The sequence below is a fragment of the Dioscorea cayenensis genome, chromosome 10 (assembly GCF_009730915.1).
Source record: "Dioscorea cayenensis subsp. rotundata cultivar TDr96_F1 chromosome 10, TDr96_F1_v2_PseudoChromosome.rev07_lg8_w22 25.fasta, whole genome shotgun sequence".
Lineage (NCBI taxonomy): Eukaryota > Viridiplantae > Streptophyta > Magnoliopsida > Dioscoreales > Dioscoreaceae > Dioscorea > Dioscorea cayenensis.
The window spans coordinates 5,186,589-5,198,241 of record NC_052480.1 but is presented as its reverse complement, the minus strand read 5'-3'; the positions used below and the strand labels follow the sequence as shown (position 1 = coordinate 5,198,241).

The following is an 11,653-nucleotide window of genomic DNA, read 5'->3' as shown; positions in this document are numbered from 1 at the left end:
ATGCATTTGAATAGGTTAAGAAAAGTTTGGTGAGTTGCTCTTGGAGTTGGCATGCTTTAATGTTTTATGCATTGGGTTTGGAAGTTGTAGGGTGATTTTGTGCTAGAAATCGTTGAGATTTATCAAAAACTTTGTTGGAAGATGGTATTGGTGTTGTATTTGTTAATAATCTTGTGTGGCTTGAATGTTAATTTGGGTGTTTTTTATATTGCTTACAAGGTGTATGTTATAATGCCACTTAGAGCTTTGCCTTAAAACTATATATATATATATATATATATATATATATATATATATATATATTACATCTAAACAAACAAACATACACTAATTAATGTCGATGACACAATTAAAACTACATACATAATCACACCAATCACTTGATCACTCATTACAACAACGGTATAGAGACAAACTGGTCCATTGGTTTCTTACGCTCGGCACAAACAACTTCCTCTTTGATCACTCCGGTCTCACCAGAGCAATATCAGTCTTGTGCAATGTTCATGTGTCAATACGGTGCGAGCGCATTCTCAGCGCCCGAACAAATCCTACAAGCTCGATATTGCCTTTTCCAACCATCAAAATTATTCAAACAATCGAGGTAACTACCTTCGATGACTTAATTATCTCCATCAATCCCCTACTGAAAACTGCCCAACCTTCGTCACTGCTGTCGAAACTCAACATTTGGGTGACTTCTTGCATGATTTGATCCGGTGTCAACGAGTGTGCCCCGTGTTGCCGTTTTGAGTGCCACATGCTTTCAATACGAACCCAGAAGAACCAGATCATGGCTGGTTCTTTCGCATAACTGCTGAGTTTTTCTGCGGCGATTATGGATATAATCTTTTTGTTCTTTTTCTTTGCGATTGCTTTTTGCCGACGTACACCATTTCTATGAGGAGTTCTTGTCTCTTGAGTTATGTGTTTCATTGTTGTTGTGTGCCTTATCCAGTCTATGTCTCTCTCCTCCATATAGGCAGATGTCTCTCCCTTCTCTCGCCTGACATTTGTTTTCAATAAGATGAGTGAGTTGGGGATCCGACTTCTTTGACCGTAATAACTCATGTGTTGCAGGAAACTTGAAAGTAAATAGAATGTAAATTTAAAGTTTTGTTTGGTTGATAAATTACAGCGTGTTTTTAAAGAAATCTTCCCTAAACATTGGTTTAATGATATTAACTAAACTAAAAACCAATCAAAAATTTTATACTTTTAAACTTAGTTTTTATATTTTTTTAATTATTAATAGTAAAAAGAAATTATAAATTATATAATATAGAAAAAGTTATTCAAATCCATACCCATTCAACTATTGTAGGATCAATCTCATCAATCAACAATTCAAGCCTCCAAGTCTCCTCCTTCCAAAGAGCCTCTTCCTTGCACTTGTGAAAGGAATGCCAAACTACCCAAATCCACATCATGTGAAGTGCATTAGGACACACCACCTTCCCTTGTGGATCCAACACCACCAAAATTGGCTTCTTATCAAAATGCCACATATCTCTTATGTATTTCACAACTGCCTTATCTAACAGGGCTGGATGTTGCAAAGAGTACCATGGCATTACCGACGATAATTGATCAAAGGTCGCTTCTTTAGATGGTAACAAAGAAACATGTAGATTAATAATGGGAAGCCATACAATCTCGTAATGTCGCTCTACCTTTCCTTGGTGTGTGTCATTATATATTTGTATCAATACGAAGAGCTCTTCAGGGGTGATATCAAGATCGGTGATGAAAAGCAAGACTATCTTTCGCCTTAGTACGTCAACACGGACTCTTTTCTTAGTTGTGCCCTCAATAAGAGGTAGGTCATCTTTTGAGTATATCAATGCTTTAAGGATCTTCATGTTGTCGAGGTGAATAGTTTCAAATAGTCTCACTAGTGTTTGGTAAATCTCGATATCTTTTTTATCATCTGTAGCACAATATGTTTTTTTAGATATGTAATTACCACCTTAATTATATAGTCTATAATACTCAATAAATTTAGCTAGATAAACTCCAAATTATACATGACTAAATTGATTTTATTAGTTAATTAATTTCATAATAGTATTTAAAAAAATTATTAATAATAATAAGTACAATTATCTTTATAATAAAATTGTATAATTGCTTATACATACATATAACGATATATGCCACCAATGTCAATGACTTTTGTGCATATACTTTAAAAATAATAACATATAGCATAATCCAAAATATCATAATTTTAAAATTTAAGAATATAAATAAATCTTTTTATTCAATCTACATATTAAAAAAACTTGAAAATAATAACTACCCCTCGTATAAACCCAAACAATGAACACCAGTTACAACTATGATCATTTATCAATAAGATATGATATTGATACTAACCAATTATTCGATGGCAAAGGGACAATTGCTTTCTAAGGTGGCCATGAATGTTGGCAACTTTGTGAGCTAAACTTGACAGCTCCCAAGCCTCAGTTGTGGAACTCATGTACCTAAATATACATAAAAATACAAAGGAAACTGTTGAAAAAAAAAATTAGATATATCATGAGTTTATATATATACAATGAATACAGAACCATTGGATAATGCATAGCTAACTACTGAAATGACGATCAAATCATGCAATATGATCAAGTCTCAAACATACTAATTTATATTAGATTTTTGAATAATAGGCGACATAGTGCTTTTTTTATGAATATAAAGCGATCTAAGCGATGATTGGAGCCGGGATGTATAGTATATATGCGGTGTATGAGAATAGTATAGGAATCCCGGGATGAGCGATTGTATGAGCAGTCTGACAAACGATCTTGTTTTGGGAGAGATTTGAAAATATATTTATATTATATTAGGTTTGGAAGTTTTGATAATAATGTAAAAGAAGTACCTAATAATTATATATAGATAGATAGTAGATAGTAGATAGATGTACTTACTCATGGCCAAGACCAATAAGAGCAATGATCTGAGAAGCACAAGCAAGGACACTCCTAACAATCCAATAAACAGCAGTGGGGATATGAGCCATGGCCAAGTTGATATCAGGTGAATCAAGAGGAATATACTCAGTGGGGAGTTCCTTGAATTCAATGATGCATTTAGTGACATCAAGCATGGCCTTGATAAGGTTATTAATGGCATCAAACCTTGGCTTTAGGACATCAGTTTGTTCAAGTATGTCAGGGAGTTGTTTAAGTTGTGCTATGGATTTGGCCAGTGGATTCACAGAGTGGATTTGTGCAGAGAGCCAGAACCCCCCATAAGTAACGGCAAAAGCTGCAAGTGTGAGCACTAGTTTGGCATCCCATGTGTATGTTGAGAGAGTTTGGAATAAGGCTAGTGCTGTTGCATGAACTTCTCCACCACCTGAGCACTTGTAAGTTATCTGCATTTATTTAAATCATAAGTATATTAAAAAAAACTAAGTAAAGCATTCCAACTTTGAATGTATATATACTGTTGAATTAAAGTACCTCAGATGAAATCCTGTGGATTGGGTATGCAAGGGCCTCAAGCATAGAGGTCACTTCATACTGTTGTGCCTTGTCTTCCACCAGTTCCAACTCATGAGCTTGTGGCACCTGTGCATCCAAACCATTTTTGTCTTATAAAACTCACTGTTCTTCTAATTTATTTGCAAGAAACTTGAGTTCGAAACTGTACTAACTATTAAATCCTTTATGAGGTGGTTTCAATTTAACTTTGTGTTTGGATCTTCAAGTTAATTCCAATTGAATTGAACCAATAAAAATATATGCTAGATGTATCTAAATTCAAAACATTAATGCATACATAATTCCCTATCACTGTTCCGATCAAACATAAATGGAAAAAGACAGTATCATACCATGACTACAGTAGGTGTGGCGCGGCGCAAGATGTCCTCTACAAGTTTCAAGATCGGCCTTACTTCAACTTCGCGCCCATCTGGAGCATGGGTCGCCAAGATCTGCTTCATAACAGTAGCATCATCAGATGATGAAAATAGGTGCCGTTCACCCTTTATCAGTTGCATCCTTTGTTGTTGCTCCACCGTGCCAGCCATTTCTTACACCGAAACTTTCTCTGAGTAGCAAAAAGTTATAAACTAGCAATGACAACTTAAGCATATATTTTTATAGGACCACCAAGTACCCAAAAAAAAAAAACAAAAAACAAAAACAAAACAAAACAAAACAAAACGAATAAAGTTTTTGTGAATCCACTACCTTGCTTCATATCAAGGGTTTGTATTTGTTCTTTAGATTAGGCTTTGATATGTCATGACACTAGAGTTCTTTATAGTACTAAAGGTAAGTATTATGATATACTTAATTGGTACCAAAGAGAGTTAATATCTTTATTTATTTCTAAAGAAAGACGCTCAGTGAATTTTGATGAACATCATTGTATGGAATTTGTTCTTGCCTTTGGGTGAGAGCAATTGGTTAGATAAAGTTTGGATATTTGTAATTCTCTTTCCTTTTTTGGCTACTTCCCTATCCCCCTTTACGTACTGTTTGAGAATAGAGAGCTTGTATTATTAAGGCAAGAATAATGTGTACGTAATTGATGTATTTATATTTATTTGTTTCCGTTGTACCAAACTTAATGAGTTATAATAAGTGAATGATCATTTTGGCCAATGTTGTTTAATTAGGGACGGATTCATTTGTTTATTGTCTTTCAACCTTTTTTGTTTGAATTGATATTATGTATTCCAGAACTAAAATAATCTAATTTGGTAATTTGGATTTATATCTGGAAATTGGGTTATGATCAAGTTTTGGCTCTTTTTGATATTTTAGTCAATATATATATATATATATATATATATATATTTTGACCTTCTAACCTAAAAATATATATTATGTTTTAATTATGTGAAAATTTATATGTGGATAAATTGTTTGTTTGCATGTCATGTATATATATGTTATGATAGTTTGCCATTGTTGTCAATTCCTGTTTTTTATTTTTAATTTCATATTTTAAAAACAAAACTAACAAAAACATGTTTGACACATCATTTTTGTTTTTAAAAATTTTGATAACAATCCTCATCTTTTTCAAAAACACAAAACAACATTTATATGTTTTAAAACTTTTTTTGAAACATTTTTCAAAACTCTTTACTCCCACCATGAAACCCTCCTCTTCTACTCATCTCTCTCCGGTTTTAATTTTTATTTTTAAAAAAATATCAACTTTTCCCATATTAATACCAATGGTCTAAAAAATATTTTTTTAAGAAAGAAATTTATAAAAATTATTATTTGGTCTTGATATTTTACAAATTATCTTGTATACTATAAAAAAAAATATATTTTTTAAATTATTTATGAAAATTATTATTTAACCCTTGATTTTTATAAACTAGGATATAACATATAAAAAAATATTTGAAAAAATATTTGTAAATATCTATTCTTTAAGCTATTAAATTTTTATTAATCTCAGCCTACACCTCTATATTGCCCCTCATCCCCTTTATTTTTTTTAAAAATCAGATGTGTCTAATTTGAATACATACATACATATATATATATTAAAAAAATTTAAAGCAAAACCCCAAATTTTTAATTCTTCAAATCTGTAAACCATACATCTTCGTCTGGTTCGGCCATTGGCATCAAATAATCTACAACAAATGGCTTTTAGAGATGAAATTGCAACTAGGTTACTGGAAGATCATCAACATGTATAAATTTTTTTAGTTTCAAATAATGCAATTTTTATGATATTTTTTATTCATACAATACCAGTTTATATTATTAATTTTATTTAATAATACAATCAAGTAAATTAATATGAAAAAAAACTTTTATAAAAAAAATTTAAAAAAATAAAAAGAAATGTCATAATAATTTTTGTGCTAACTAAACATGTTTGTCTTTTCATTTTTAAAAAACACAATAGCTAGTGTTTCCAAACATGCGTTTATTTAAAAATTGATAACAAACAAAAAAACAAAAACAAAAAAACAAAACAAAAAAACAAAAAAACTATGCCCAAATGACCCCTAAGTTAAAACTAGGGGTGGTTATGGGGCTGGGAATCCCCGATCCCCGTGGGGACCCGACTCGACGAGGATGAATTCCCCGAATCCCTCCCCCGATGGGGCGAGGAATGCCCTCCCCGCCCCGTGGGATCCCCGACCCGATTAAATATGTGTGTGCGTGTGTGTGTGTGTGTGTGTGTGTGTGTGTGTGTCTGGGCGAGGAATGCCCTCCCCGCCCCGTGGGATTCCCGACCCGATTAAATATGTGTGTGTGTGTGTGTCGGGGCGAGGAATGCCCTCCCCGCCCCGTGGGATCCCCGACCCGATTAAATATGTGTGTGTAGGTTTATTGAATACATTTGAAATTCTAAAATCTAAGTACATTTATTAAGTCGTTATATTTGATTGTAATGGCGTACTACCTACTTGTATGAATTCCAAATTTTATGTTTTGCTTTATATTGATAATCATTTGGAGAAATTTTTAAGTTTTTATATGTTGGTTTGACAGGTTTGTTGAGCTTTATGTTGAGTAGTTTTGATGTTATCATATTTTTTATGTATATATCTACGTAGAGTAGTTTTCATGTTCAAAAATATAACAATATGTTTGCAAATAAAAAATCCCTGTGGGGAGGGGATTCCCATGGGGATAGGGATGGTAAAGCAAATTCCCCCGTCGAGGAATCGGGCCATTGGCAGGGACGGGGATGGAGAGGGGCCTTCCTGTCCCCTCCTCGCCCCATTACCATCCCTAGTTAAAACACATGGTACTTACAAACTTAATTAAATCAATAAGATAAATATATATGCCAACGACCTGTGGGTCTATTGGTACACGGGTCGCAGATAGAGCTCTCATCGAGTGGTGAGAGTTCGGGCACATTTCTGGGAGTTGTGAATAGTAGTTGTGTACGAGTGGTTCCAGCGCCCACGCCGCCCACGTGAGCGCGGTCTCGTCCCCACTTGTTCCACCGAGGCTTGTACACGTCTCTGGGTCTCTAATGGGTTCGCCCCGCTCCTCTTCCCCAAAAAAATAAGATAAACATATATATATTATTTTAAAAATAAAATGAAATATTTATCAATTTAAAAAAGCGAACAAAATAAATCTCTTTAAAATAAATTTTTCTTTGGAGGGAAAGAGAATCAGTTCAAGCTTTGAAATTAATAAGCAAATATATTCAGTAAATTCTCTGTATTCATATTATTCATTAACGGAAATTATTTCATTAAAATAAAGTTTACAAGCGGAGAACAACATTACAAAATAAACAAGGGCAATACTTACAAATAAACTAAAGGACAAATTACGATAGAAAATAAACTAAACAACATTTACTTGCCCACTAGAAGTGTAAAGAACAAAACACTAACCATATCAAATGGGATAACAACAAAGAAACATATAATAGGATGGAAGTAAACGAGACATTGGAGACACCAAGCCCCAATCAAACATCAGAATTAGTAGGCCCACTGTAGAGCCTACTATGACCCATCAAAGTAGCTAGATAGCAAATTTCTTGCAAAGTTGAAGCATCTGATCATAATCGTCGAGATAGCCTCTTCTAACTTGGCCTTTAAATTATATTAAAATTGAATAGTTTTGGTCAGTACGTATTTAGAGATATTTTAAACATTTAAATTATAACGAGAGGAAAGTGTGAAGTAACTTAAAATCTTCTTCAGTTGGGGGAAAATACCCTTCCTTTATATAGGCTTAAAGATGAGAGTTAGAAACCATAAATATTCCAAAATTCATTTGTGGAATTTCAATGGTTAAAACCTTTTCAAATTCTGAATTAATTTCTAGAATTTGAAACTTTTAAAACCTTTTTAAATTCTGGAATTAAATTTTAAGAGTTAAACTTTCCAAATTCCAAAATTGAATCGGGATTCTAAGAGTAAAAGTCCCTTCAAATTCGAAGAATTATTCATATTTTCAAGTTTTAACCCTTCAATTTTCATTCACTATTAATTTTTTTTATTTTAGTATAAAAGCACTCCATTAATATTTCATGCAATCATCTGCGCACCATGTGATGTAGTATGTTAAATTTATGACATGTTTGATTTATTAATTTTAAAAGTATAATATCGTAATGTCAATGAGAAATTAATATATATGATCATGTTATATGATCTATCTAATTTGATCTGTCTCACCTTTTAGTTATGAGAATATAAATTTTGTTTTATGCTGTGTATAATCCTTGTTGATATAATGTTTTTGTGTGATTTTGATCACTCTATTTTACTCCAACAATAATTGTGAATGATGGAACATAGTGAACAAAGAAATATTCAACATGTTTGTAAAATGTGTAAAAAACATGAAATGGTAGAAAGGTTGAGGTCGTATCTACAAAAATTATTTGAAAAGTGCAAAAATGTAGAAAGATAATTTATAAAAAAATGTAAAAAATGTGAAAGTTTAAGGGCTTAGCTGCAATATTTAAAGGAAAGTGTAAAGAAGGTGAAAATTGCTAGTAGAATTGCAAAAAATTATGAAAAATGTAAAAATGTGAGGTTGAGGTTTATTTGCAAAAATTTTGGAAAATGTGAAAGCTAAAGGTTTATTTGCGAAATTGTAGAAAAGACAAAAATTTAGAAAATCTAATTGAATAAATTATGAAAATTTGTGAGAGGAATAACTTAGAGACTAATATGAAAAAAAATTTAGAAAATCTAATTGAATAAATTATGAAAAAAAAACCCGAGCCTATTGTGGTTTTCAACCCAATCCTCCCTGAACGGGGCGGAGTGGGGTGGGGATTTTTTGTGAGGGGCAGTGTAGGGTGGTTTTTGATTTTAGCTTCTTCCGCTTCAATAAGCATTTATTCATATATATATGCTCTTATATATATATATATATATATCATTTTAGGGTTTCTTAATTTGTAAATTAAAATATCCACTCAATTATAATTATTATATGTTTTGATTATACTTTTGTATTTTAATGGTTTAGCTTAAAATAATTCAATACTTAAAAAAATCACATTTCGTAATTTTAACTTATTGATAAATATTATATATTACAGGGGATTGACAAAAAAAAATTCTTAATTTCTTCCCAATTTTAGTTGGTTGTTTGTACCTTTACATTCATAATTATACAATGTACAAATAATAATAATAATAATAATAATAATAATAATAATAATAATAATAATAATAATGGTGGGCATGAAAAAAAACCGTGGCACTACAAAAAAAAATTGCCATATACCGACATTTATTTATAGTGATGGTCAAATTCAGTAGTATGATTTGCTTTTTACCAACAATACTTTTAAAAAAGCATCAAAATAAATAAGATATTTAGTGATGATTTTCGATTCAGTCGGTATAGTTATTATTGTATTCTAACTTCTATATATCTATTGTCAAATCCATAGCTATAGATTATCCATTCCAATGGAAGTTTATAAGAGCTAGAATAAATTAAATATTTACTGACTGTTGCTCTTCCATTGGAAGTTTATACCAACGGAGCTTTATTACTGTTACAACAAATCATATATTTCCTTATGCTTGTTTGTCCATTAGTATAAACATTATATGCCAACACCTATCTATAGTGACAGTCAAATTTTATAATTATACCAAATGATTGTAATTTTTATTTTTATTTGAGTATATATTACTTGACAACACCTAGATTTATTAATATTTGTGATTTTTTTAATCAATTAAAAAAACAAATATTTAGCATTTATTAACTACATTTTAGTAAATATTTATAATTTATTAACAATGTTTTATAAGGTGTTTAGAAATATATTTTTTTTATATATGATTTATTATAATTTAATATCTGTAAACATATGTACCAAGTTAAATATATTACGATCACTCTTATTTTTGGATTATTATTTTTAACTATGTTTAATAACTATTTTTTTTACTCCACCTGGTAGCCCATCTCTCTCTGTCTATATATGTAAATATATATATATATATATATGTGTGTGTGTGTGTGTGTGTGTGTGTGTGTGTGTGTGTGTGTGTGTGTGTGTGTGTGACCATGATGTGTTTTGTTTTAGTAAATTAATGGTAAACAGCGCAACAAGACAAGCTTTTCTCACTGTTTTCTCTGATCTTATAATAGTATAAATCTTTGTGGATTCTTTCCTTGGTAATGGCTTTATAAAAGTTTCATTAGATTTTGTTTCTCTTGCTATCTCACTATCATCTTTGAATTCTAACATGGACCAAAAGAAACAAACTAATGGTTGGATTCCAATCAGAATGAAGAGCATTTAATTATACTAGTATAACACTTGTTATGTGTTATAGTTATGATGTGCTTAAACATCCAATGGCCAAAGAGCCCTTCTTGATAAACATCTTTGCTTTTCGTGATTTAGCTTCTCTCCTTCTTGTCTGGCAGTCCCATGTAGAATAAATCTTGCGGTTCTGAATTAAACATGAAATCCTGTTATGTAGCTATATGGACATAATAATTTGAGTTAAAGTGCATCTATCTTTTACATATACAGCGGATTGTTATGAAATTTTATTCATAACTTTTGGATTCTTTGACTTCCTCATTCTTTAATATGCCTTGCAGGTGGGATACTCCCATTCATGTTGATGCAAAAAATTGGTAGTTTTATAGCACATTACTTGTACCCAGATCTTGAATGGGATTTTCATTTACTAATGCCATTTCTTCTTATGTTTGTTGAGTAATGACCTATAAACACTTTTGTTATGTGTATTTTGATTTGATCAATAGAATTTCTTTTAAATAATCACTACTACATAACTGCACTTATGCAGCGGTTACTTTGCAGCGGTTATAAGACTACTACAATAGGCTATTTATTGCTGCAGTTTTGTAGCGATTTCAAACCGTTGCAAACAATTTTTCAAGAAAGCATTACATCTTGTTCAATGCGTTGCAAAAACCACTGCATAATAAGGTAGATATGCAACGATTTATACAACCGTTGCAAATGTTAAAAAAGCAGTGATTCATAACCGCTGCAAATGCATTATAATGTAGGGGTTTTCAATAATCGCTGCATATATGTTATAATATGCAGCGGTTTTTGTAACCGCTGCGTATGTGCTATGATATGGTTATAAAAAGCAGCGATTCATAACCGCTGCACATTAATGTGATTTATAATTATTGTTTTTATACAATATTAGGTGAAAAATATTACAAATTATTTTATATACAAAAGTGTATAGTTATATTGACGGCATTATAAATCAGTAAAATTCCTAAAATTAATATAAAAATAAAGTTATAGTGACGGAAGTCTTCATCTTTATAGCTATAACGGAAGCCTCGGTCACTATAGCTATACTTAGGGTTGTCAGACAATCAAGCTGTTTGTGAGCAGCTCGAGCTCGGCTCAGTAAAAGCTCGAATTCGGCTCGGAATTTCGAGCTTTTGAGCCGAGCTCGAGCTTGAATTTTGAGCTCGAAATTAATTTCGAGCCGAGTCAAGCTCGATTGGGCTCGGCTCGATAGCTCGAAATTATATATATATATATATATATATATATATATATATATATATAATTTATTACAATATATGAAATCAACCTCTGCTTCCTTTTCCTTGTTATTTTGATCGTTAAGGTTTCCAGATGCTTCCATAGAGAGATTTGAAGGCAAAGTTGCTTCCATAGAGTGCAAGCACCATGT

General features: G+C 31.6%; 1 protein-coding gene across 1 annotated transcript; it reads right to left on the bottom strand.

Annotated features, from left to right (window-relative positions):
• Nucleotides 1-591: 591 nt before the first annotated feature.
• LOC120270225 (protein SIEVE ELEMENT OCCLUSION B-like) lies at nt 592-4,067 on the bottom strand. The gene is made up of 7 exons (XM_039277251.1): nt 3,851-4,067; nt 3,477-3,584; nt 2,940-3,388; nt 2,380-2,489; nt 1,308-1,930; nt 950-1,006; nt 592-864 (listed from the first exon to the last, which is right to left on the bottom strand). The coding sequence occupies exons 1-7, from the start codon at nt 4,046-4,048 to the stop codon at nt 592-594; spliced, it is 1,818 nt and encodes a 605-aa protein (XP_039133185.1). The 5' UTR covers nt 4,049-4,067.
• Between the last annotated feature and the right edge of the window lie 7,586 nt (nt 4,068-11,653).

What these genes read in the sequence shown, in the direction of transcription:
- LOC120270225 (XM_039277251.1), bottom strand. Translation starts at nt 4,048, where the DNA reads ATGGCTGGCACGGTGGAGCAACAACAAAGGATGCAACTGATAAAGGGT. An exon ending in CCACACCTACTGTAGTCATG is followed by an intron (nt 3,585 to 3,850) that starts GTATGATACTGT and finishes TTGGATGCACAG; the next exon opens with GTGCCACAAGCTCATGAGTT. An exon ending in CTTATTGGTCTTGGCCATGA is followed by an intron (nt 2,490 to 2,939) that starts GTAAGTACATCT and finishes ATGTATATTTAG; the next exon opens with GTACATGAGTTCCACAACTG.